The 27,534-nt window shown below is 41.9% G+C and overlaps 1 protein-coding gene across 4 annotated transcripts in view; it reads left to right on the top strand.

Moving 5' to 3' along the window:
- The window catches only part of LOC119133596 (roundabout homolog 1-like), a 49,586-nt gene that overhangs the window by 13,282 nt on the left and 8,770 nt on the right, over positions 1 to 27,534 (top strand). For 3 of the 4 annotated variants that reach the window (XM_037269587.1, XM_037269585.1, XM_037269588.1), the window contains 8 exons: positions 5,308 to 5,634; positions 22,231 to 22,388; positions 24,579 to 24,699; positions 25,233 to 25,371; positions 25,475 to 25,602; positions 26,104 to 26,112; positions 26,275 to 26,399; positions 26,486 to 26,651. In XM_037269587.1, coding sequence (XP_037125482.1) covers positions 5,308 to 5,634; positions 22,231 to 22,388; positions 24,579 to 24,699; positions 25,233 to 25,371; positions 25,475 to 25,602; positions 26,104 to 26,112; positions 26,275 to 26,399; positions 26,486 to 26,651 — 1,173 coding nt within the window. The remainder of the gene's footprint in view (positions 1 to 5,307; positions 5,635 to 22,230; positions 22,389 to 24,578; positions 24,700 to 25,232; positions 25,372 to 25,474; positions 25,603 to 26,103; positions 26,113 to 26,274; positions 26,400 to 26,485; positions 26,652 to 27,534) is intronic. The other variant, XM_037269586.1, reaches the window with a different exon arrangement.

Raw genomic sequence — 27,534 nt, 5'->3', positions numbered from 1 at the left:
TCGTCAGAACCACTATTTCCCCTTCTGGCCCCAATCAATCCAGCCAAATAAAACACATTTAAGCACACAAGCATAATATATTCTCAGATTACTGTCTGACCATATAATTTTATCACCCTCTTGCAGACCTTTTTGAAAGTTGAGAGTTCTAATAGTAATGGTTTGAAATGGCTGTGGTCTTTTCTGTAAAAAGAGAGAGAAAAAAAGGATCTTTTCAATCCCATCATACGAGTGAGGTGGGGGGGTGAAAAGCAATTTGTACGTCCACATTTTGAACAGTATTTGCTCAGAGGAACTGATTGACACAAGCAGGTTTGTTGTGGAAGAAAGGTCAGCATATGATGGACTTCCAGCAGCCATTTCTCATCCTTGCTGAACTCTTGACATCAGTTTCTGTTGCACTACTTTATTGCTGTGGCAGCGTTGCTTCTTCTTCCAGCATGTAATAAGGAGGTTGTGGAGGGTAAACCACCCCACACATTCTGTATGCCATCTAAAAATGAAGCACCAGGCTGAAGTCATGTAGGCCAAATCTTCCGCCGCAAAGTTAAATCTCATCTCGTTGAATGAATTTTGTTTCATATGAATATTCCTTGATACCAATACAAAGCACCCGATACCACTATTCCAACACAAATAAATGGACAACAATGTCCAGATGAAAATTAACAATCCAGCCAGGATTTGACATCTTTCAGACTCACTGAGCAAAGTCTCGTTCTATTGAGTCATCATGACAGTTACTCACATCTGGGTTGCTTCTACCAGAGGCTTAATTAAGTCCAAAAATGAATTGAGGTCATCCAGATGTTCACATACATCACACAATGACACCATTTAAATCTAATAGAAAATATGTATTAATTGAATTTGTTAAGAAAAAAAATCTTGTTTAAATGGTGACGATGGGGAAATGACAATCACACTCCAGGAGGACAAATCACATCATGCACGTCATTAAACTGATTCTCTCATTTCAGAGTAAGTACACTGTTAAATGTCCAATTTCTTAGAAAATACACACGGGCCACTTCAATGTCTGCGTCCGTCACTGGAAGTCTGACTTTTAGCTCTGCTTGAGAAAACCCCAATGACAAAAGCAGAAACCGGACTTTCCATTGTACATTTAATGGAGTGAGGAGAAGCATGTCAGCTTCGGTGCTGGCCTCCTGGTAGTGGTGAACAGCGGGAGGTTGCACCCTCTGCATCTTGTTTATGCATAAAGGAATTGGAAGTAAGGTACAAAATATGCTTGATGGATTGATTCTGTTCTTTAAGTATACCGTTGACCTAGTTGGCTCAGATTTTTATCACGTACCAGCAGTGTTCTTGTCTGATTCTGCCCTGGGGACCTAATTGCATGTTACCTTCCCAGTGAACATTTAACAGATGGCAATTCAAGTATTTTATTCCTTCCTCTTTTCCCCGGTAATAATTTTTGTATTAACAACACTGTGAAAAAGAAAAAAAATGTTGCAAGACTTGAATCATCATAAAATTACACATCTGCAGTATGCCCAGTTTGTATATTATTTCTGCTTGCATGTTCACTTGGTTTACTCTCCTCTCAACATCTGGCTTTGCACTACAGTAATGGGAGTTGTTATCATGTCCATGACCTTGCCTTTCATCTCCAGGGACGTTTGTATTGGCCATTGTGCTATTAAAAGTCTGCATGCCAGGGGAGAGAAATATTGATGAACCCAGATTAAAAAGCTCTTCCATGAATGCAATTTTGGAAGGCTCGATTGTTGCCAAGAAGCGTGTCTGTAGACGGCTCTTACCGACCACCCTGACATTTGTGAATGACAGTGTTTAATTGTTTCACTAAATTGCAGTTTATACAACCTGGGAAAGAATTTCTGGAATTTATTGGCTTCCCCTTGTTTTGCCTCACAAATTGAAGAGTGAATGATTGAAGTGCATGTCTTCAAGGTTTGAGTCAAGCAACAAATTCATGTTAGCACAATGTGTGTTTACATTTTTTCCCCGTTGTTGGACAACGGGGAAATGCATTTATTAATGTTCATCACAACACAGGTCATGATTGTTAAATAGAGACTAGCTCTGTCCAGGGGCAAGAAAAATCTGCCTTGCAGCATCTTTCAGCATACAATATACATCGCTTGTTTAGTCCACATTTTTGAAAGGATTCAGTATTGAACATGACCAAGCAGAGCCAGTCCAAGTCCTCTGGCTGTGGATTTTTTGTTTTTAAGCTTTGTCAGTTGTCTTAACTGAATCCCTCAAGTAATCTTAAAAGTCTCACTGTGCCAGCTGTCGCTCAAACAATACTTTGAGTTTAAATCTGTGGCATGATGTTATTTTTAACTCTACATTATTACCACGACATATGCATTCAGAAGTCTCTGCTCCTTTCTGCATTTATAATTTCTGCTGGTTGTTCAAACTTACATTCCTGCTGCAACCAACATGGCGGGTGTACTGTGGTTGAATGAAAGCAATCACTCCACAGGAATCATGGCATAAAAAAAACAACATGACATGACAGCAACAGCATCACTAACCAACTTGAACTGAATGAAAGCAAGGAGCTATATATACAAACAAAACTGTTGAGAAACCAAACACGCCTGGGCAAGATCTGACAGGACGGCTCCGATTGGTTGACACAAGAAACACGGCCGACGAGAACAGGTGGACAAACTGAAAGAAGTAGACGAGATGAAAAAGAGACACTGAAAATCATGATAAAAAAACATTAATTACCCGTTTTATTGTCAAAATAAGGATCTTGACTAGCTAGAATATGGAAACCTTTGTCTTTCTCTTAGGAAATGCGGATTTGGAGCCAATGTCCATCCCATTGTGACTACAAATGAAAATTAAATTACTTCTCCTCAGGCAAAAATGTCCTCAACAAAACATTTTGAACATAGTTTATTGGAGTCCTCCAGGGTGGCGTTGGTACTCGAGTTCAGGTAATAATCCCACGTTGCCCCAGGCTGGGATTTATCATCCCCACAACTGGGGCTCTGCTGCAAATGATCTGCGAGGTTTTAAGTCTCCAGGATCCAGCATTTTTAGTGTCCTTTCCAAACCACCAGCTGTAAAACACTTAGTTATTTTGGGGAACTGCGTGCATCCGTGTCAGACACCACGTCTGAAGCGTTAGGCCTTGTGGGATTCTTCATCTTGAGCTGACAGTTTTTGTGACCTCAACGCAATAACTTCACTTTGGCTCGGTCACATGGTACTCTTCTTCCATACTGTATAAATACACGCAGTGTTATTCTCCAAGTTTCACTGGGGTGGGTCGAGCCCAGACCACCAACATGCTAGAAAATTACATTAACATTTCTCCCATGTTATTGCCATGATCTCAGTGCTCGTGTGTTGTTGTTTTTAAGATTCTGCCTTGACCCTTTATCAGCTAATTTCGTCTCCTCCCCACGAATATTCACCCAGCCTACACTAATAAAAAGCAATGCAGCAAAGTTGTACATTTTATCAGACTTTTGAGTATCTCTGCACCTCTTTGCCACTCAGCCCAAACTGCTCTCCCCGTTACGCTTCTTTTCTTGCCTCTCCCCAGAACTTTAAGCCAACGTTGTTGCCTCAGGCATGACTGAGTTAAAAAGAAACAACTTACTGTACTTGTCGGGGCACAGGTGCTACAAATGACCTTCCTTGTATATGCATGTACTCAATTGTGCATCTGTGTGCATGTTTTTGCATACTGATTTTGCCGCTGGCTGCTGGCCCTTTACAGATAAGGCCTGATTTTGTGAGCCCCCCCCCACTTGTGGCGGGCTGATATTGCCTGTCTGTGTAGCCAGAGAGCTTAGGGAGCTGCTAAAACCCACAGGCAGCAGCCCAGCACAATTAAGAACACGGAAAGAAGCATGTGTGCCGTAAACAGGGACAAGAGACCACAGGGGTAGCCTTGTTTATTCCTTTGTTAGAGCAGTGTAGGGGGGTGAGGGAGGAAAATGTAACAGGTGATCCATTGCCAGTGGAACCTCATTTGATTTAGTGTCTCCCATTTGAAAGACAACAGGTTTAAATTATTCCTTATTTTGTATGTTTGTCAGTTGAGCCTCATTTGCATGATGACTACTTTTTTACTCCATGGCAAAATATTACATTTCCAAAAGTTTTAAATAATGCATAATCATTTGTATGCATCCTTCCAGCAAGGTTCACCAGTCCTGTGACATTAAGGAATAAACTGTTATGAGCAAAAACAAAGCAAAACATCGAGGCTTAATGGAGCACCTCAATTCCATGTAGCTCACAGCAAGATCGATTCGGGTTCATTGCTTGCTCGGGGCTTTTGGGTGTCGAGTCTACATCTTCTCCCTGTGCTTTTAGCCGTTCTCTAGAGCTCATGTCATTGCTCTCAAAAAATGCTGGGTGTGAGGTTAATTTGGGAATATAATTTGCCCGTAGGTATGACGTGTGGTTGTCTGAATTCTTGGTAGGATCCACCCTGCAGGTCTAAGTGCCCAATTATTAGACTCCTTATTATCCTTAAAAGCGAAATTCAGCTTGCACTCTGCTGTAAATAGAAAAATGCAAACAGTGCTGCAGGGTGGGGACAGTGCCTGGCTCCCGATCACCTCAACAGTAGCCAACAATCCGACAAGGATGGCTGGATGAACAGTCGATGTCAAGGAGCTGTGAGGACATGCAGGCAGGGCATCTGAAGGTGATCCTCATTAGGGAGGTTCTGCCTCAAAGGAACTCACTTGGTGATCTTCGAGCTGAACTGAAGGATTGACATCTTAACAGTGAAGTATGAAAGGTTATTTTATGGTTCGTAGTTCTGGTGAACTAGTCAGACAGATTTAATGATTGTGCTTGCTGTGGTGACTACAAACCATCCATCCATTCATTCGACCATCCATCAATTTCCTATACTGCTTATTTCATGAAGATTGAAAGACTTACAAATTGTCCGTCATAATGTAACGTCCTTTCATTCACTAAAAAAAAAAACAAGAAGTCACCGACAACCTGAATAATTTTCTTCCATTCAAGCAGACATTGAATGGCAGCCAGACGATTTCATATTTCAGCATTGTTTACTCATTTACAATGAATGCCTCGTGGGCTCCATCAGCTGAAAGCAAAGAAAAACACCTCATGAGCGACATAAATTGTCGGCTAATTATATTGTCAAACTAGATTATTGTTAATACTTGCACAACAATATATAACACGCCTTGTCAAATCCTTTCAGCCCTGCTACCGTTTTCATTAGCACACGATTGTAAGAGTGACTACAATGGAACCCGCGTGGCACTTAATGCTTAACTGAGTTTTTGTCATCCCTCCCTCCAGGGTCTCGTCTTCGCCAAGAGGACTCCCCTCCCCGCATCGTTGAGCACCCCTCTGACCTGATTGTGTCCAAAGGGGAACCAGCCACTCTCAACTGTAAAGCAGAAGGCCGTCCGCCACCTACGGTGGAGTGGTACAAGGATGGGGAACGTGTGGAGACGGATCGGGACAACCCTCGCTCGCACCGCATGCTCTTGCCGAGCGGCTCGCTCTTCTTCTTACGTATTGTCCACGGACGGAGGAGCAAGCCTGACGACGGCAGCTACGTCTGCGTGGCCCGCAACTATCTGGGCCAGGCAGTCAGTCACAATGCATCGCTGGAAGTAGCTAGTAAGTTGTCATCTTGAAACACTTTGGAATGAAACAGCACAACTGTGATGGAGTGTGCCTCTGACCTCGCCTGACCTCTTGGGTGAATGGACACTCACAAGCTGTAAAATATTACACAAACTGTTCATGCTGGCTTTTTTTTATTTTTCCTTCTACCTGGTTGGAAGACATGCCCTGAAGCCAACTTTGTAGATGGAAAGACTTGCGAGGTGGCTTTGCGACACACCTGTCAGTCACGCAGCAGCTGTGCATCAGCTTTAGTCTGCACTTTTTACCAATCTCTGCGTGTGTTCCTAACAGGTGACAGTGTCGACTTGCAGAGTCGTGTCTGCTGTCGCTTGCTAAACGGCTTTTTCCCGCAGTATGTCTCAAGCGGGAATCTGACAGGCAAATGTTTAGCAGCAGAGTACAAGAAAAAGGTAAAGCCAATTGAATTTCTTCAACTCAACTGAGAATCAACTAAAGCAAGACTCGAAGATGAGATTTCCCAGTCAGAGCCCTGACATGCTTGAAAGCATCTCATTCTATAGCGTCGATCCCCCTGATTTTCTCAGCTCTGTCAGCTCACACTGCTCTAATCTCAATTTGTCTCCAGGGCAAATATTTCACCAAGGTTTGAGAATAATAATACCGCTCTAGTATCACTTTCTCCTTTTGAATTATAATGAAAGAGAGGGTCAAACGGTATCAGGATAATGCTCGATCAGCACTCCAACTAAGAGAAGCAAAGCCCCCAAGGGTGAGAGTTCATTAGTTGTGGAGTTGACTAAATTTACCGGCAGCTTCTAAGGCTGAGCTCGAACACAAGGAGGACTTGTTGAAGCTGCCTGGATGAGTTATGTCTCCTTGTCTTATCCGGTTGAGGTCGCGCAGATTCACGGGTCACAACGGGACCGGGCAACACAGACGGCTTTTTAGTAAATTCTGCTGAGTTAAGAAGTTTAAAGAGGGGAGTGTGAATCAGTGCAGGATTAAAGTAGGAAGTGACCCTGCTGTGTACTCTGTAAATAGACAACTTGTCCAGATATTTGCCATTTAGCTACAGCACTTTGTATGCTTAAATAATTTTCAAGTATATGTACGTAGGGCCCTAATTTCAACCGAATCTTCTCCATAAATGGAACTCCCATACTTGGTAGGTTTTATTATTGACCATATAAATGCACACCGCAAACGTTGATTTCAAAATGGTGGTCTACCACCCTGCTCTTATACATAGCACAGTCACCACAGTCCAATTTAATCTTCTCTTTTGAATCGTAGTCCTCTGACAGTTGACGGCTGACAAAAGACCGTCTATGACTCTGACAGATGTAAGACAACAAGAGCGGGAGGGCATTGACAGAGGCAGACAGAAGCAGATGAGCGAAAGGATGAAGTGACTTTCCTTCCAGGCATAGAAAGTGAAACTTGTTTGCAGAAAATTGAGGTGACGTGGTAGAGCCAGTGACAGATGTGAATTGTGCCGGTGCCTGAAGCATGACCACAGGCTCGGAATGCAACGCAAGTACACAGAAACACACGGAAGGAATCAAACTGGAATTGAATACGTAAAAGTGGAAAAGACATATAATTCAGTTCCTAGCCTATAAATGTCACAGAAGACACTCAGCACATTTTTTTCTGCCTAGAGACCCTAGAGGACCTTGGGAAATGAACATATGTCCTATTGACCTCGGCCACTTGATTCAATCACAGAGAGCTTTATTGAGGTGAAAGCAAAGTCACAGCCTCTGTACGCTAAAGGTTATTGGATAGTAGAACTGTTTCCTCGGTTCGAGAAGAGAGAGGAATAAATGCTATTCTTAAACTAATTGGACATTGCCATTTGCTCGAAAAAAGTGTGGCTCATGCCAGGGATGAAGGTCAAGGCACAACTCCACAGTAAAGTAATAAGCTGCAAGGAAAGACCACCTTCTTGTTATGAATGCACTGGAGGTTAAGAAAGCAAAGTAGTTTTTGTATATGTTTATTATTTATGTGTAGCTTTTCACACAAAGTCAAATGTAACATGGACGTGTTACCTTGGTAACAGGCTCTCACCGAAATGGTAATTTTTCTTTGAGCATTTTAGACATATGCTAGCAATAAATGAGAATAGCTCAAATCAGAAAATTGCAATTGTCTATTTATATGCATATAAAATCTATTATTAATATTAAACCACATTTAAGATCTAAACAATGTATGCAAGGATGCCTGAGTGACACAAAAAAGAACAGTCACTCAAAATATATTTCTGCCTATTTATTGTCCATCCTCATGAAATTTTAATGCACAATTCCTCACACAAGGTTGAATTTTTTTAGCATTTTCACATTGAGCCGCAATAAAAAATTGTCCATGTGCATTTTTGATGAGCAGGAGATTTGCCCTTAGCTGTGAATGTGTGTGTTAATGTTGGCTGGATGACTGTGGAATAGTACATTTAACACCTGGTGCTGTGTCGAGAGGCTGCTGACCAAACTGCTCCCCACTCGTCAATGAGCCCCTGAGGAGGTACAAATAAATCAAACAGGAACATGGGCCAGGTGTTTCTAATGTGCTACAACCTGAGCAGAGCATGAAGAAGAGAGTCACACTCACATGATATGGCGCAGAGCAAACCCTACCTTTGTATTTCTATTCTTTTGATTATTCATTGAGTTTGGTCACATTATTGCTTATCAGCCTTTTACAACTACAATACTGCATTTGGAGTTCATTACCATCTGGTTTTAAATATACTTCCAGCTCAGTTTCCATGCAATTTCTATTTGAACACCCTGAAAATAGCTTTCAAATGAAGGCAGGAGGTAAACATGTCGGTAATTAGGCGAATGCATTAACGTGATGGACATGTTCAGTGAAGTGAAGACGCTCTGTGAAGTGGATCATGGGATATGCACGGCTCAGTCAGACTGTGAGTTTGACAGCGTGTGCTGGGACCCCCGTTCGCTCCTCTTTGATTGGAGTCTTTCGGCGGCAATGAGCGAGCGTACGGAGGCGGCGGCGAGAGAGGCGGATTCTTCGAGGTCAGGGTTCCCTCTCTTGCCAGCCTCTCCATTAACTAATGACTTCAAATAGCTGTCACTGACAACATCCTGCCTGTCAACTCGCTGGATGAATGCAAAGTCCTAAGTCGCCATGTGAGCGTTATCGCTGAGAAAATTATTTTCCCTCCATATGGTTGAGGAATGATAGGCAATTGCATGTCGTTGATCCAAAAGCACCAAAGCAGTGTTTGGTTCACATTTCCGATGAAGGACTGGGAATGGTTGCGAGCCTCTTGTACCTCATCCTGCTTACTACCATTGCAATGCGATGTGATCATTCAGCAAATCGCACGTCAGATACAGCTGGATTGTGTTTATTTTGTGCAGAGCGTCATCCAAAGCATTTTACTTGCTTGATCCACGATAAGTGGTTCCAAGAGCTGGATTTGTGACATGGTGTCAGGATGCTTGGAAGAGTTTGTTTAGACTGGAGCTTAGTGAAAAGAGAGGCTAGAGGACACCAGAGCTTCTGAGAAGGAACACATGGCTCATGAATGTGCTATGTACAGAACAATCAACACCCAGTTTGGGAGGGGCTTCCATCACATAACACAATTCATAGAAAGGAGTTTGGAAAATATGTATTTATATATGTTTCGCTTTAGGCCAAATTTGAATAAAGTATAGCTAAAACACAGTCATTCGGTTTGTCAAGCTAAAATAAAATAGCTGACTGCATATTTGACGGAAGAGCAACGTAAAGTAGTATATAAGTATAAAATGAATATGTACACACTGTCGAGTTCCTACTGCTTAACATCAATGCTGTCTTCTTTAATTGCCTGCATAGATGTCGAGATTTATAACATGAACATACAGAACAAAGAGCGAGAAAAAGGAGTGGTTCCTCAGTGGAATCGTGAATAATGAGGGGAACATCTCCAAAGCAGTGCAGCCATTACTGTTGCCGCCTGCTTGTCAACTCAGCCTCTTCTCTTACTGCCCCCCCCCCCCCCCCCCCACACACACACACACATCCGCCTGTTTGCAGAGCATCGCTTCATCTTTCTCTCGTGGGAATAGCCCAGAATGTTTCAGAAAAGGTTTGTGAGGGAGCTTCAGTAGTGGCTCAAGAAATTAATTATTTCTTTCTATGAATTTTCTTTGAATTTAGTCCAAACGACATTGACAAAATGACACCCAAACATGCCATTAGTGAAAATGGAGAATGATTATTTACTTTGAAAGACAAAAAACTGAAACATTATGCAAGTGTGTATGCCCCTCAATTTTTTCCCCTCAAATTCCAAGGTAGGAGATACACTATTGATATATTCCCTATTCTTTTGGGTGAACATTAAACACGTTACACATCATGAATTATTAAAGCGGTGATATATTTCATTTTGCACCCCCCTTTCTGTTTGCACAATTTTCTCACTGGAATGCACCTTCGCTGTTCATCACAGACATCCCAAGGCTATTTCCAGGATATAACAATGCGGCGCAACAAATAAATACAGCGTGATATTACCATTCGCTTGCGGAAATGGAGGATTTAGCCGAGAAGTACATTATAACCGGGAGACACTGAAGAGATCATTAAATTGATCTTCATGGTGATATAGCCTGTAGCACTTGTGCATCGTACACTTAATCCCACCCAAACACACATCCACGAGTGTCAGTTAATAAACTCTAAATGTGATGCTTTTATATTTTTTCACACTGCATTTAGAAGCTAAATCAGTGTCACTTTCTCCTCTGTTATCTTTAATACCAGCTGTAAATTGGAATTCTTATTATCACAACAGGGTTATTGTATGAGACTTAAAAACAGGCAAGAATCAAAAATCTGAAATAGGTTTTAGCTTTATCTTTGTTTCTTGGAAACAATTCAAGCCTGGCTGCTAACATAATAAACACAGGTGTTTCATCACAAAAAGAAATGATCGAGAAATGTTTTTGGAGGCATTTTCATTGCGTGTCAGCAGTGGTTTGTTAAGGCTCTAATTGAAATCCTCCACCATAGAAAACAGATTCCAACATTCTTCCACATAACAATCAGCAATGCCTTTTTATTGTCTGCTGTAGCCCTTCTCCCGGTGGCCTTATTCCAAATGTCTCATGCCACATATTCCAGGATGTTGTCTTGCCAAAGGTCTTGCTCCAAAATGCCAGCAGACAATCAAACATCCAGAGCCACCCCGACAAACATGAGGCTCCCGCGTAACTCACCTGTCTGTCACTGAACTATAATTGCGGGAAGCTTCTCAAGATTAGCATTGTAATTGACAGATGCTTCTGTTACAGGCTCTCCTTTATTGACAGTGGAGGACATTTTTTATGCTCTAATAGACAATGGAAACCTGCACTTGGGTTGGCAGGTGTTCCTTGAGCTTTATTGACAACGTGGAGAGACACCACGTCATATCATATAACATCCTCTGCAAGTAAATACTATATCCATTCATTCATAAGAAATGGACCATCATGAAACAATTAAAACAACGATATATATTTATATTTTCACTTCTCTAGAACCAAACCTTCTGTCTCCTTCCATTTGCTCTTGCTGTTAGCCCTCAACTTAGACCTGCATTATTCGTATTACATGTGTGTTTCCTCATGATGCTGTCCTGCATACTGACAAGTGAAGAAATCCCATAGGGTTCAGAAAAGTGCATACGGTTCCAAACCCTCACAAGGCCAAGGGAATGAAATAGGTAGATTATGTGGGGGAATGGATTTGGATGTGCACTATTTGCGAAGATAGACAAAACCTCGTTGAAAGTTTTTTGTGATTGAGGTACGTAATAGCACAAACGGTTAGCAACTAATGGAAACTAGCTGTGGAATACAGATGAGACCTAAGTAGTTATGTGGAATTTGTTGCTTTGTGTACGATGTGCTTAAATGGCAGCAAAGAGAAAGTAGCACAAGGGGAATTGACTGAAGCAAAAGACCCTGTTTTTCACCCCGACTGTGTTTGCAAACACAGCCTGTGTTCTGTGGATAAACATCAAACCTTGTTGAATATAAATGCTTCCCCGTCGCGGCATACCAAGACCAACGAAATTACCTCTGGGAGGCTGACGCTTATAATGCTTCACACTCCTGTGGACACACAGTGGGGAATGTGCTGTACACTGTTGACAGTATATACAGCCTGCCATGTTTCATAGTCGTGTCCTCAACTACACTGGCAGAAAGAGCAGGGCCGTGCATGTTCGTCATCACGCTTCAATAGATGCCATCAAACATGACCTAGCTTTCGCTACCCACACCAACCAGGTATAATCAGGTGTCATCAGAACATTGTAAGCTCACCTGTACATTCTCACATCACTGCGTAGGTGCTCCTGTTTTCATCTCATCCCTCATTCTGTATTATTAGCAGCTCGAGTGGTTGTGCATCACCCAACCCAATTAATTCAAACGCTTGCTGCAATTTGCGACTAATAAGAGGAATTAACGGTAAGTCAACCATTGCTTGAAAAAATAATAAATGTTTAATTGTCAATGCAATCTGTTGTGTGGAAGTGATGTGTGGGAAGATCCGCTCGCCTGAAATTATAATTAACAGAGACCTCAACTTGACCCTCACGTCTACTCCAAACATTGTCCAATAGACTGAAGGACAAACAGATTCTCTTTTTTCCATCCTCTTCTTTTTTTTTCTCTCTTATTTGGTTCCAGACAGGGCTCAGTCTGCTTGGAGGAAGACAGCTGGAAGGATTACAGGGAGCTAATTATAAGATATCTGTCTATAATAGTGCCGGATTACACTTTTTTTCATTTTGATCTGAGCAACAGAAAATACCATGAGCACCATCACACCTCACGTGTTTACTTTATTATAGCCAAGACAAAAGTCTACTTGCTCGGAATTCATTCAGTGAGCATCACGCAATCACATTTGCTATCATTCTGAGATTGCCATGGCGCTTTCCACCTTTCTTGCCACTGTTTTGTGATTCACTGGATGGGAAAAACATCTATAAATAGTCACAGAGCAAGTTGAGAGCGATTGCCCTTTCTTCCATCTGCATCGTCTCATCTTCTTGACAGCGTGTTTATCAACCTTGGTGGTGGTTTTAAAAATAATTTATCTCACAATATGTCCCATTCTCCGAACCCCCCACCCCCGCCCAACAACGCAGCTGTTTCTCCACGTGCACATGGCACAGGAAGTGAACCTCGACGTCTTGCTTTGCACCACTGCTAATATCAATTAAATTAACAGCACGGAATCAGCTGATTATGGAGCCGCCCCTCCTTTTGCCACTCAGGCGTGCAGTGTGTTTGGCAGTGCAGGTAGGAGTGTGACAGACTGGGCGTGTGTGCATGTGTATATACAAACACACACACACATGCACGTTCTTTTTTTTATTATCATCCATATGGGTGCTAGACTAATTAAATCCAGAGGCTCAACCATTCACCACTGACTGCCCAGAAGTAAGTAACCTTGCTTTGCGGTAAATAACATTATTCTGTCAGTTAATTTGACAAAATCAGAAGAGTTGGAGCATTTACAAAGTGAATGCCAAAATCAGGTAGAGTGATGAGAAAGATTAGTTGGTACAAAAGGATGCAATTTTTTTTAAAATTCCAAGTGATAGTAGGCAATTTGTTTTTAAACGGGAATGCAGATGTTTGCTGTAAAGTGTCATTCTTGTTTGTGTGTGGCACACTGAGTTGGCCTCCATCGATGGAGACGTGCAAGAGGTGTCAGCAATGTTTTAAAGCAGAGGGGACCCTGTATCATGCGAGAGCTCTCTCGGTCAACCTCTGGCTGTCTGGAATCTCCGCGACAGACTGGCAGGCGGCTCGTCTCTGTACAAGTGGAAGCCTCTCTCAGCAATTTCCAGCTGCCTTATCGGATCTAAAGTGTTTAAATGTGTGCCTCCCCTTTGGCCCCCATCCCATCACTCCCCCTGGCTTTCCCCTCTATTCCCAGAACAGAATACATTATCGTTTATAAGTGAAGGTGATTTTATTCTGTGGATTCTTCCATTCCGTTTGCACCAAGTGTGTGCAGATGTCCATGAGTATCCGCTGAATGGGTAGATGAACGTCATTTAACACTTTGCACTCACCGAATAAGCGCATGTTTGATTAGTTCGTGCTGCTTAGAAGAATAATCTACTGGTAGATTGGTGTTGTGTACTCCAAATAAAGATTTATAGGGGGTGTGTGTCAGCATGTGTTCTGTGGCGTAAACAACAGATAGATAAATAATTGGAAACCTGCTCAATTTGTCACTGTCAATGCTTCTCCAGGAACAAGTACACCGTAGCAAAGCGGCAATGCGCCACTTTGTTCCCTTCACTCCTTTATCAGGTCGTCCGTCACACTACCACTCAAGAGTTACTCATTGTAAAGGCAATTGCGAACAAGCTACACCTTCTCCTGCTTTTTGCACTCTGTTTTGTACAACCGCTCTTTATATTCTCCTGAGTTGGATTTCATTGGATAGTAGATTAATGGGGCGGTTAGTGAGTAGTTCCCAGAAGCAACATAATACATATATCATCTCATATTCCGTCTTTCAAGGACATGTGAAACACAAACAATATAAATCTCAGTCCAAACATTAAGCCTTCACCAAATACACACTCGGAGGTAGAGTGCAAAAAGTGCCCTTCTTAAATTTCATGAAGATTGGACTGAGTTTGTCCAAGAATGTAGTAGGCCCATAGTGTTTAGAGTCATTTTAAACATCATTCATACGCCACTTTATTTTGCTTCCTTTCAATTCTCCAACTGCTTTTTTTTTTCTCAGAGGGAGCCATCCAAGAAGAGAAAGACAGACATGAAGCCACAGTGAAGTTGTGCGGTTCACTCTGGTATTCTGCTGACATGGATTCCATTAAGAGTTTTTTTTGGAATGGAGGAGGTGGGGGCAGGGAAAGAGAATGCACAACAGGATCGGTAAAAGAGGGAAGAAAAAGGCCCTTCCAAAAAAAAAAAAAAAAAAAAGACTAGTAAGGGAAATCGAGTGGCGCCGAAAGATTTTACATCAGGAGAGAGGAGCAGAATGCAGGAGGTGCTAAGCTTGATGCTGAGATAGCTTGGAGGAAACAAAGAAGATGAGAGACTCAAGTTAGAAGACAGGGGAGGAGAATGGGAAGTGATGTGGGTGTACAGTGCATGTGCTGGAGATGGGGTTGGGAGAGGGTGGGGGGGTGGAGTTCAAAGCCACTTGGTGGAGCTTGCACCGGAATTGCAAATGTGAAACTTTTGAGCATCTTATTACTTGGAGTGCAACACAAATTCTCATGTTTCCGTGTGCTGAAACCAAACTTGTCAGTGATGCGCACTCTTGACCTCATCTTGGTTTGCTACCATGGACTTGAGGCAATTGGCTGACAGCTATGTGACTGACTGAGCTGCATTCTTCTACAGACTTGAACTGGAGCGCGTTATTCAATTTGCCGTGCTGGTGCGCTTACGTGCACTGCCGTGCATGATGCTGTATTAGCTTTCTTTTAGAACGTGCTTCGCATGCATAGCGACACCTCTCTGGAGTCAACCTTTCTCAAAGTATGTTCCCCATTTGCATACCGCTCAACAAATGTCCACTCTTCACTAGTGCCTCAGACCACAACATCAAACAGAATCACCAATCAAAAGCCAAGAGCAGCCACAAATCTTCCAGTCCAACCAATCTTTTTTTTTTTGCTATAATCACATTTTTTTTTTACTCTTTTTTTTTTTTTTTTTTATCACTTTGCACATTCTGCCTCTCCCTCCCCCACACCTACGCATTGACGATGTTCGTCAGAAAGACAAATTACCCAGCGGGCTGCTCTCTTAGCTGGGCCTTCTGTACAATAATCAATTTGAGAACATGTGGAAAGAGAAGGCAAGAGAAACGTGAAATTATTCATCAGGGTCTCTCCGTTTGCGGAATCGTAGGGGGATGGTCGGGTCTACCTTCACAGCCCTGTGAGATAATTAGGGAGGGAACGAAAAAGCAGAAACCAGCAGAGGACTGTGGGCCTGTGAGTGAGGCGAATATAAAAAAGGCGGAGGTGAAGAGTACTGGCTACAGAATTGAGGGATCACAGCATGTTGTCATATTTGGTAGTCCTGAGATGGTGCTCGGCTTATCACGCCAGCAACGCAAGGATACACTGCAAAAAGAAGGAAGAGTAGGCTTCTAAGTTATCTTTGCTTTGACTGCTCAGGAGACAAAGTGCAAGGGGAGGAAAAATGAGCCGGGCTCTCTTCGGTGCCGCGTGTTTATTCAGAGGCTCGCTGCTTCCTACCAATTAATGTGGCCGAGTAGCGCCTCGGCTCTCGGTCTGCCTCCTCTGCTCAAGCTGTTGTTCCTATCGTCTTCCCCATCTGCGACTTTCGATGTTTGACGAGCCAAAGATCTCACAGGAGACAAGTGTCGTACCTCCAAAGAGCCCCCATCTGCCATTTTATACATATTTGAAGTGGTGTCTAATAGCCATAAATGTAAAAAGTGATTCCAATTATTGCAGGCTGTGTTTTAATTACTTGTGTTAGCCACAATGGCGCTCATCCTTTCCGTTCGCACCGTGCCCGCTGATGACCCGATTTCCCCAGAGAGATAATTAAAGTTTCATCTTTCACCCCTCGTTCATTTTCTTTCCCCATTCATTTATCCCTTTTGCGCAGGGCAGTCCAAACCAAACAAGCTCGTAAATTCAACAACCTATATCCACTTGGCAACTTTAAAGGATGAACCAAAGACAAATATCTATCCGAGTACCTCTTACATCACCTCTTGTGCTCCTCAGTCCATTAATACCATTAAATAGCTGCCAAGACGTGATCATTCAACCGTTAGCTATGTGTCCTCTCGACTATGAGAAAATAACACAAAGGATGATTTCAAATGAAGCCTCAGTAAATGTCTTGCAGTCATGCAATTCTCTTATCCGCGTACGCACTGTCAGCATTTTACATAGTTGACTAATACCGTTTCTGTAGTGAAGTGTTTTCTTTGCATACTAATACAATAGTGATACAATCTCGGATATTTCAGTAGGTTAGTTATGTGCCATGCAGTTCTATCCTGTATGTTTTGGCTGAAGTACCTTTGCCTCAGTTCGTCATGAAGAGTTTCAGATACCTCCCAAGAGTCCGTTTCTCTCCTGGGTGTTAAATTGTCTCTCAGATTGATGGCAGTGGGGAATGATTAGGTCACTTGAGGGTAACAAAATGAGCACTGCAATGAAAAGACCAAAACTAGACAGCATAGTAAATAAAACAGATTTAGTTCTGAGTTATATTTTTCTGTAGTCTTTGTTTCTTTGTCTGTTTCACTCCCCTGTGCATGTATGTCTTTGTCTGGCTTACATGGTGCAACACACCCTCCTCCACCTACTCATCCTCATCCTCCTCTCCACCGCCTCTTTCTTTGACCTGCAGGTGCATTCCCTCAGTGGTGCGCTTCTTGTGAGGGTTGCCCTCTTATTATTCCTACGGACTCTTCTTTTTTTGCAAACATAGTCCAGATTGGAATGACTTGAATGTGAGTTGTTTAAAATGTACACATTAGGTTTGTGCCATCTTTCCTTAATGATGATGGATGCTGGTTTAGTTTCACTGGGGTGCTCTTCGAACTTTACACAGCCCAAGGACATTTCTTTGGCACCTCCACTGAGGTTACGCTGCTCAAACAAAGGTTTGCTTAAAGGGTTGTATTCCTGAATACATTTGTCTCAAGGTCTGACTGCTGTCGGCACTTTAGTTCTTTTGTTTTACCAAACAAAGCAACAGCATCTTTCCCGTCTATGTCCCACATTCATTTTCATTCTCTATATTAGCCAGAAAATCTGACTTTTTTGTCTTTGTGAAAAAAAAAAATGGACACACGTGCACACTCGTCTTGCATATTTTATCTACTCGTTAAGGTTTCCAATTACTCAAACAGTCCTGGCGTTTTGCAGTGTTGCACGGTTATTGAAATGGTAATGTGACTATGTCAGAGTGAAAGTCTTTCATTCAGTGGCTTCCAAGTGGATTTATTCATGACAATTTACTCTGCTTTGGTGGGATAACACTAATGAGAGGGTTAAAGGTTGACAGTGTGTGTTTTTCTGCAGAAGAGAGAAAGAGCTACATCTCAGCTGCGTTTATCTCTTTCCACCACTCACAATAGGCTTGATTTGCTATTATTCTTGTGCTCACTAGCATGTATGCATTTCCTGATAGCTGTATTATTCTGGTGCCTTAAATTCCAACAACTAATTTATTGAGCGGAGTGTTTCCGATAAAATGTCACCAAGAGCTGGCCTTTTATGCACAATAACATGATTAGGTCTACAAGGACAGATTGTCAGCGATATCTTTTTCGGTATTATCGTGTTGCACCATTCAACGAGGCTTTATCTGTTACCTTCACCTACCAGTTGACTGTATATTACTAAAATTTTTTGGGGGATGGTCATTAGACAATAAATGTGTATACTTAGCAGCCAGGTACGATATCTAAATCGATGCAAGCTCTTCAACTTCTGATTCGCCCAGTTTTTGTCCCACTTGACTAATTCTCTTAATATGCTTCATATCTCCATCTGGCTGCATCTACCCTTTTCTATATTGTCAGCCTCTCACTTTGTCTCACCTGCTTTCCTTCTGGCAGCATAGGATTCTTACAACTACTGTTGTGCAACCTTGTTAGCTGCTTAGTAACGTCTGCTTATTTTCCAGTGCTATGTTTCGCACATAAAGGATCTAAACAAGATTTGCTGTCATGTACACCCCCCGCCCCCCTTCCACACACACAAACTACACTCACACGTACGGTGATGTCTCTATAGTTCCCGTGACCCGATTTCTCAGTTAGTGAGGTATACCTCTACGTCTAGAATTCTTTATTGATTTTTTTTATTTTTATTCTTGTGTCTCCTACTCTATTCCGAGAGAAATATGTGTAGATGTGTTTGGACTACAAAGGTTTAAGAATAAGATGCACATAAAGTTAAATTTCCATCAAATCCTGAGCTGATCAATTTTGACAGATAACAGTTACAATTAAAAGTGTGATCTGAATGGAACCAGGATGAAGCGTAATAGCAACTGATCCTAACTAATCCAACACGGAAAAGCTATACTATATCAGAACCAACCAATCGGATACAAGCATCCAAAACGCAATCACCGTCATGAAAACAAGCCTTCTGCCAGAGGTAATAATACATAATGATGATAAAGATAACAATTAAGTTGACATTATAAATTCCCAGAACTAAAAATATGACAAAGAGGTAAAACTACTGAGGTAATCTACCTAAAAAATACCAAAGTTCTTTCAGACATTTCACTGTGGAATGAATTGACTTGCCAAATGTTTGAAAGATTCACGGTTATCCATGCAAAAAAACCTTGGTTTGCCTCAGGAGTCTTAAATATCATTTCGTTGAAAAATGATATTCAAATAGTGGAGCTTGGGGAGGCCCGGCAAGGAACTCTGTTTCCTTCATAAGTTGCAGGCGATGTGTTCAGGAAGCCTGTGTGTATTTTACAAATCTCATGTGCCATCGTTATGAGACTACACGACGGCTGTATCCTCTTTATGTGCGGGATCTTTGCTTTTTTATTGGATTTGGTTGGTTGCTGCTGATAATCTGTTATTTGCTTTGGTTTATGCTTGCAAAGGAGCTACACCTCCCAGCGGCCGTGTGTGTGCGTGTGTGCGTGCGTGTGTGCGTGCCTAAAGCCCGTCTGACCACCTACAGTATACATGGACTGCACATATTGAATTGTTTGTGGAGCAGCTGTTTCTCCTGCAGCTTTTTGTCCCTCCAGACGGCTTTGCCGCAGAAATGAGGCAGCGGAGAAGAGAAGGAGCTGGTTGAGGTTCAAGTGGGGGGTCTCAGATGCAGAAATTAGGGTAGAAGGAGGTCATGAGATAGATTGTCAGAATAAATTCAAGGGTTTTATCTGCTGGGATTGCGTGATAACTACCTGTTTAAAGTTGGAAGCTTCCATTGCTTCAGATATTTATTGTCTTTGGATAATTGACATTCACTCCTCTGGAATGTTCTACTGAAAGTGGGTTCATGAAATTTGAATGTTTTTCTAAGACATTGGAAATGTCTTGTAAGGTATAATCTTCAGGTTTGATGATAAACCAGTAGTTAGCCATTTGCTGTAGAGAAGCAAATATTAGATTAATATGAATTATTTGAAAATCTTATTGTTAAACACGTGCAGATTGATTACAATATACCTGAAAACGAGTGGGCAAAATATGGCCAGCAGTAACACTTAGCGATTTCATCGAGTCTTGTGATATTTGTTGCATCGTGTTTTCATGATCACAGTCTTTTGAAAATGATTTATTTTAAGGAAACCGAGTCTCTGAATGCAGGGCTCAAGAGCAATTAGCAGAGTTATTTTGGCTCAATTTCAAAAGCTGATAACCTCATGCGGTGATGTCAGGTGACAAGGTTGCTATGTGTACACTGTCCGTCACCGTCTGTGGGCCAGATTGTGTTCCTCCAGTTGGATTCTGCCGAGAGGATTATTGGCGCTCTGCTGCAGTAGGCTCAAGCTCCAGAGGACTAACAAGTCAGGGAAGCGAGGCCAAGGGCTATTGCTTTGAAGTGGGCCATGAGATTCTCATCTGGAGGGGATCAGATCCACAGAGTGAGAGGTGCAAAGCTCCAACTAAACAGGCACATTGGGTTGGCTTCGGGAGGTGTGGCGATAGGTTGCTAAAGAATAACAAAACATTCATGGAAAGTCAAAAGTGGGTTTCTGCAATTCTGCTTTCAAAGCATATTGAAACATGTTTTTGAGCTCGGGATAATTTGTTGTGTTGTTCTTCGTATACTTTGTCAGCATGCCCTCATTTTGTCGACAACATGGAAACATAAAACGTACAGTGTGTATCTAGTAATTAATGAATCCATTGTTAGCATTTGTCTCTTGTATGAAGAGAATCATATAAACACTTGCGGAGCTTGGAATTTTTTCCTTGGGGTGGGCATATAAATTCTTCAGAAAATGCTGAGAAACATTCATTATATGATACCTACGAGGGGAAAATGTGGGAAAATGTTCCTGAAAAAAAAAGTAAAATACTGAAAAGTCAATCATCCGACCAGGAGTGGTTCGAACATTTCAGGAGAGGGCAGTGCCAATATAATTGTCTAAGATTATTTTTCTTTTTCACTGCCTTTAATGTTTATATTTGTCAATGGGAAAGGTGCAAATATAGTAGTTTGTACATATACGTACATATACGTACATGTATACATATACATACACTTATACATATACGTACACCTATACGTATATCTATACGTATATACATATACATATAAAAAGTACATACTGTATACTGTACATAGTATATTACCAACATTTACTAGCTCCCTTTACTTGACTACAAACAAATACATTTTGAGATTTGCGGGAGCAGTCCTACAAACGACGACACATCAGAGAAGATGTGTAACCTAATTTCCATCATCCCTAGAATATACATAGTATCACTTGATCAATCAACAAGCATGTACAAAGATGCACACTGCTGTACACACGATTGCAATAGTCTCACTTTCTTCCTGTCTGAAGTAATCTCAACCATGTTTTTGCATCCCAGGAGGAATGCCTTTTGTCATGTGACACAATGCTATTGGCGGAGATGGAAAAAGGGCTGTTCGGACAGCTGTTTCCCATAAGCGCTCAGTCAACTGTACTAGTGAGCCCGTCAGAAGCCTGCCCAGAGCATCATAGCAGCAGAATTCAGCCCTGAAAGATACAGGGGTCAAAGTAGCTCCAATTACGAGGCCATCCCAATTTGTTCTCCCATATCGACAGCATATCTGGCATCTCGGTTGAACTAACCCAGTGTCATGTACAAATCCACGGATGAATGTGTTTGCCTCCATCTGGGAGTGATTATGCCTTTTTCCTTATTGTTTCCTGTCTTTTCTAAGAGAACTCAACTGCTGGTCTGCTGACTATGTTGGCTTAACTCCCTTGGCATGTTCAGGTTCTTACCCCCCCCCATGTAATTTAAGACCGGGCATGCTTTAGAGCAGTCACTCAAGCCTAGGCGCCTGCATTCAAATACATTCTTCAACTCGTCACTATCAAGAATCACTTCAGTAAGTTTGGCTTTTCGCTTTAGGATTCCTTCACGTTCAAATCCATCCTGCACAAATCAGCAAATCTTCAACCAGTGCGGTATTTTTAGCCAACTTTATTTTGGTATGATTTTTGACACGTGTTGTACATTGAGCTTGAGAATGAGCTGCCAATGACTACCGCAAATTATAGTCATTGTTTGGACAACTTTGGATAGACACAAGTTTCCTTTGTCTTCAGTTCAACTTTTGGCGGCGAGCGCATTTTCTGTGTGCAGCCTCTTTGCTGTTGAAATGTGATAATGTTGGCTTACCACTGCCAGCAACAGAACTGTCTCAAGCTCACGAGTTGATATTGGTCAGTATGGAACCTTCTGACATACACAGTAGGATTATAGTTCTTCATCTGTTATTATTTCACAATATTCTAATTAACATGTCAGCTTGCAAGTTGGCAACCTGCTATTAAAGCAAACAAGTCAATAATAAAACCTGTAACTGATATGCATATACAGCTTTGATGTTTTCTGTTTCAGTTCTACGTGATGACTTCAGACAGAACCCAGTCGACGTCATGGTTGCAGTGGGTGAGCCCGCAGTGCTGGAGTGCCAGCCACCCCGTGGACATCCCGAGCCCACTATCTCGTGGAGGAAAAATGGATTGAACATAGACGACAGAGAGGAACGAATTACAGTAAGATACGTCGACTTTGCATTTGATGCCGTGTACGGCATTACGTCATGCGCTGTGCACCACAAGCCATGACGTCAAACTTGCATGTCTTTAATAAATGTTGGCAAGGAGCTTTGCGTTGATGTGTTGCATGTTTGAAAGTTCAGTTAGTGCACAGTGACAGGTAGAGTGTCTCTCGGGGGTTGTGATGGACACAGCAGAAAGCTGTGATTTAAGGAGAGGCAGGGATCAGAACCATGCAGAGGCTCCTGTGAGACAAATACAAAGGCTTCTTTTGCTTTGTACTCCTTGCACGCCTGTCTTTGTCCTCCCAACTATGGAAATATGACTTTGCCACAAAAGTTCACCTAAAAGACAATTTACTTTTCAAAGAAAATAGAAGTCGATCAAAAGCGCCACCTTGTTTCCTTTGTGATGTATGTGCACTGGTGGCACTGGCCCTTCCAGAGTTATGCGTGGAGGAGCCTCCCCCCCTCAGGTGCCAGGACAGATAATTCACTTTAGGGATTTTTTTTCTATATTTCAATCGTAATGAAAGCTTATCAGCATTTTCTGAAGAATTTTTGGAGGTTTGTAAAAAAATTATTTTGGAGACCCCCGAGATCTCCTTGGTCACCCAAGCCCCCGCCCCAAGAAAAAACAATCCTGGCTCCGCCATTGTCCATGTGCATTTAAAAGGTGTTTTTGTATTTACAAGGTTCTCTTACACACAACAGCGATTTAGCGTTTTTCATTAAAGTTGCGTTTCAACTATGCACTTTGCAATAAGCTGCTGAACGCGCACCATTAAGCTATCACCGAGTGCGTGTATCTCAACAGACCTTATTTATGCAGAACAGGACTGAAAGTTGAGGTTTTGGGGTTGCACATGAAGGCTCAACAAACCAATTTTCTTGCCACTGAAATTGCAGCTAAAATAGGAAGTGGTCACTCCTGGAGAAAAAAAATAAGCTAACTCTTTAATCAGTTGCTAAAAGTGCATCGGTACAACACACCACAAATGTTAGTGGAAGATGTTTTTAGCAGCCTTTAAGGGATAGTTCGCTGATGTCATTGCACTGCTGCTAATTTTAAAATGGGTTTGTGTATCTTAATGTTGTAGACTCAGCAAACCTAATTCCCACAAATACCTGCATAATATTTCATTTATTTATTTTTCCAATAGCGCAAATCTCTGACGAAGCCACTGAATACTGGAAGGATTAACTGAATCTGTACAATGTACTCAATTACAAGAGATGCGCGTAATGCTTACAAACCACAGTTTTTTTACTTTTCAAATGCTAGAGCTGCTTTATCGGCAGATCATTTTTGTGGGTGAGGGGCTCGTTCTGGTATATGTTGAATATCTCCCCGCAGCATCAATTTAATGAGGGTTTCTATCCATATGCTGTTGAGTGGCCATCAGGTGCTATTCAGCGTGACGCTGAATACCCCGGCTTCCTTAGCTAGCGCGACACAGCGGGCAGCCTTGACCTTTGACTTCTTGACCTCTGCTAAGTATTAATAGAAGTCCTTGAATTAAATAAGCTTTATTATAAAAGCCAAGTGCTTATTTTTGTAAAGAAGGTTGTCGTCATCTTGCTTCGGCCTTGTGTGTTTGCTTCCTTATTGTAGTCGCTTGCGGCTGTGTTGTGCTACAAGCATTATCTACAACAGTGGGAAGTGAAAGACTATTTGCGCAAAGGCTTCCATTCAGATAAAGACAGGTTTTGTGCCCTGCGGGGTTGCAGAGTGGATAATATAAAAAATGCAAACACCGTGATGTGTGTTTGCTGATATAAGAATAGTAAAGTTAAAAAGTTTGTTAAAGGCAAAGTAAGCAGACAGGAGATCAGAGGGGGCTCTCGACAAAGAAGCGGAGGGTCTTTGTTCTCGGTTATGAATTATGTAACTATATCGGTTGACCTTTGGAAAAGACTCAAGGCAGTTACGTTCTGTGATGCATACAGATGTACACAGATATATTATTACACTATAAGCTACTCATAAGGTATGGTTACATGAACAAAAGGTACAGTAAGAAGTAATTATTCACATTTAAACATGTGTAGTACGTTTTAATACAAAGTTCCGCAGTTATGGCCAAATCATGCACACTTTGTGACTAACAAATGATGCGCAGAGAGATGCTGCTAGGGGCTTGTGCAAATACAGCTGTGTAAATATTCTGTGTGCTTTTACGTTTAGATCCGCAGTGGCAAGCTGATGATCACCAACAGCAGGAAGAGCGACGCAGGAAAATACATTTGTGTTGGAACCAACATGGTTGGGGAGCGTGAGAGTGAAATCGCCGAACTCACTGTGCTTGGTAACATCAGCACCTTTGCAATTCTTTTTCCCTGAATGTTAGAATGCATCACTTTGTCCAAATATCCTTTCGGTCAATGTGTTAAAAATACTAAAGATGGTAAAATCCTGAAGAGCATCTTACTCCCTTCCACAACCAAAGTTTAGCCTTCAGCCTTAATTCTCAATCCCTCCCACCCCTTTTTCTAAACATCTCCCATTGGAATTGAGCTCTTATCAGTATCCCAGCGAGATGACCTTGGTTGGGGTGTGGAATCTACCGTCTAAAGCCGTATAAAGCTATTCAAGGCTGTGGGAATAATCTTGCAGAATGCACTCCAAAGGTGAAAATACTCCAAACGTAATACACCACTAATGACCTTTGAAGTAGACATGCAAGTAATCATTACGAGGATCTTTAAAAATACATTTGGCCTAATATGAAGATTCTACTCTGTTGTGTAAAAAGGAACGTCTGTAGTGAAAGATGATTTTGATGTGGAAGAGGAATGATGTCAAGAATTCTGAGATTGAATTGAAGTATTTGGCCACTAGAGCGTCCAACGTTCCTCAAGCGGCCCAGCAGTGCAGTGGTGCTGGCAGACGGGAGTGTGGAGTTCCACTGTGCGGCTCAAGGTGATCCTGTTCCGACGGTCCGCTGGAGGAAAGATGATTCGGAGCTACCTAAGGGCAGGTAAATTACACCCACCTTTTTTTTTTTTGAACATGACAACACAATGGTTCAACCTCTCCCTTCCATCAAGTAATACCTCTCCCCCCTCCCTCCATTCTTTTAGATATGAAATCCTAGAAGACCACACTTTGATTGTTCGCCAAGTGACCTCTTCAGATGAGGGTTCCTATACATGTGTGGTGGAGAACATGGTTGGCAAGTCTGAAACATCTGCTATGCTTACTGTTCACGGTCAGTCCGCCTTAATATTTAATGCCCTTGACACATTCTCTTGCTGCAGCTCAAAAAGGCTTTTTTTTAAATCCAAATCCTTGACATTTATGACAACTACTTATAAGCCAGAGAAGAGAACTAATCCTGTCTTCTAGGGTTACAAATGTGCATGAGCTAACCATTTACTGCTGTAATTGAATACATTTTGACTGTAATTTAAAAAAAAGTCTAGGCAAAACAAGGCAGTTTTATTTCCTATACAATGTGCTTCACGAGATTAAAACTATAACACAAAATGTAAACAAAACAAAAAGTGAATGTTATGCAATGGCTACAGCCACCAAACCTTCTTAGCCAAATACATTTTTACATGTTATTTCATTTCAGTGACCTATTTTTCTAATTCCATTGTGCTTCCTCATTTAACAAAGTGACAGCTCTTGCATGACTAGGATTAGAACTACATCTGCCTCCATTACTCATCACATTGTTATTTTCTGTGTTTTCTCCCCCTTATAGTCAACTCTGGTAAGTTTGTCATCCATCCTTCACCCACCATCAGCCAGCAACAGTATGTCCATGCTTATATACTCTCTTACGGTGTAACTCTGTTCAGAGGAAGGTTGAGAGTTTATATTGCACACACGTTTTTGAAAATAGTGTTTTAAGCTGTTTGTCGTCATTCCGCAGTGAGACCAGCATTTGCCTTACGCCCCAGAAACCAGGTGGCGGCAATAGGAAGGACTGTCACCTTCCAGTGTGAGGCCACGGGTAACCCGCAGCCCGCTATCTTCTGGCAGAGGGAGGGCAGTGAAGTAAGAATGACCTTCAGCCTTTCTGTCTCTTCACAAAAGAAGATGATTGAAATGAACTCATGGGTTTATTCGAACTCTCCCTGCAGAGTCTTTTATTCTCGGCACCGCAGCCCTTCAGCCGTGTGTCAGTCTCCCAGATGGGCAGTTTGACCATCACCGATGTTCAACAATCTGATGGCGGCCTGTACAGCTGTCAGGCTCTCAATATTGCTGGCAGCGTTATTACCAAAGCACTGTTGGAGGTTACCGATTGTGAGTGACGAGAGCCGGTCTTTCGACCTCCATAATTTTTTAGCCATCACAATACATACACATGGCTGCCGCATTACTGATTTGCATTCAGCATCAAAGGGTTAAACATTGTTCAATGACTCACGTGCTCACATGAGCATGTCCCTTTGTCAGTATATATTCAAAATTAATGAAAGAAACTGCCCAAGGGTTTACTGGCTAGTTTGGAGGTAGACTGCAGCTTTCACTCGTCAGCACCCTTGCAATGGCTTTAAAAAGAAAATGAGGCATCTACACTATGAAAGCTGGTTGAGGTAATACGAATCAAGAAACACAGGGTGGTTTTTTTCCCCCATTTTGCTGTGATCTATTAGCACTTTACTCTTTCTCTCTCTCTCCATCCCGCTACATCTCTTTCATCCCCATTTGGAGGGCCACATTTGTATGGAAATAACCAGCTGGTAATACCTCTGGCGGTTTTAAAGGCATGTTTCCATCAACTTTTTTTGGTTAGTCTTATTTATTTAGAAGCCCTGTCCCATTTCACCGGGCTTTAAAATGGAAGATGGGAAGTGAAGAGGGAGGGCTGTGTTATCTTAGTAAGGCTGCGCTCGAAGCCACCTCCATCACTACCTACTGTCGAACGAATGATTAGTTGCTCTGCTGGAGGGGAGAAGTTGATTTCTTTTTCCTCCACTGGCTGCACATCCTTCTATTGTTCTCTCGCTTTAGCAACTTTCCTCTAAATATCTTCCATATCTTATCGTTTTTTTCAATTTGAGGCAGCGTTTTCACTCTCAGAATGGCTCGGACATCAGTTAGAAGTTTTCAAATTCCTATTATAGCGTAGCTATATTATCCACAGAATTGAATCTTTATCAGTTGGACAATAAAAGGATTAATC

This window comes from Syngnathus acus, chromosome 14, assembly GCF_901709675.1.
Source record: "Syngnathus acus chromosome 14, fSynAcu1.2, whole genome shotgun sequence".
Classification (NCBI taxonomy): Eukaryota; Metazoa; Chordata; class Actinopteri; order Syngnathiformes; family Syngnathidae; genus Syngnathus; species Syngnathus acus.
This window is presented reverse-complemented; position numbering and strand designations above follow the sequence as displayed.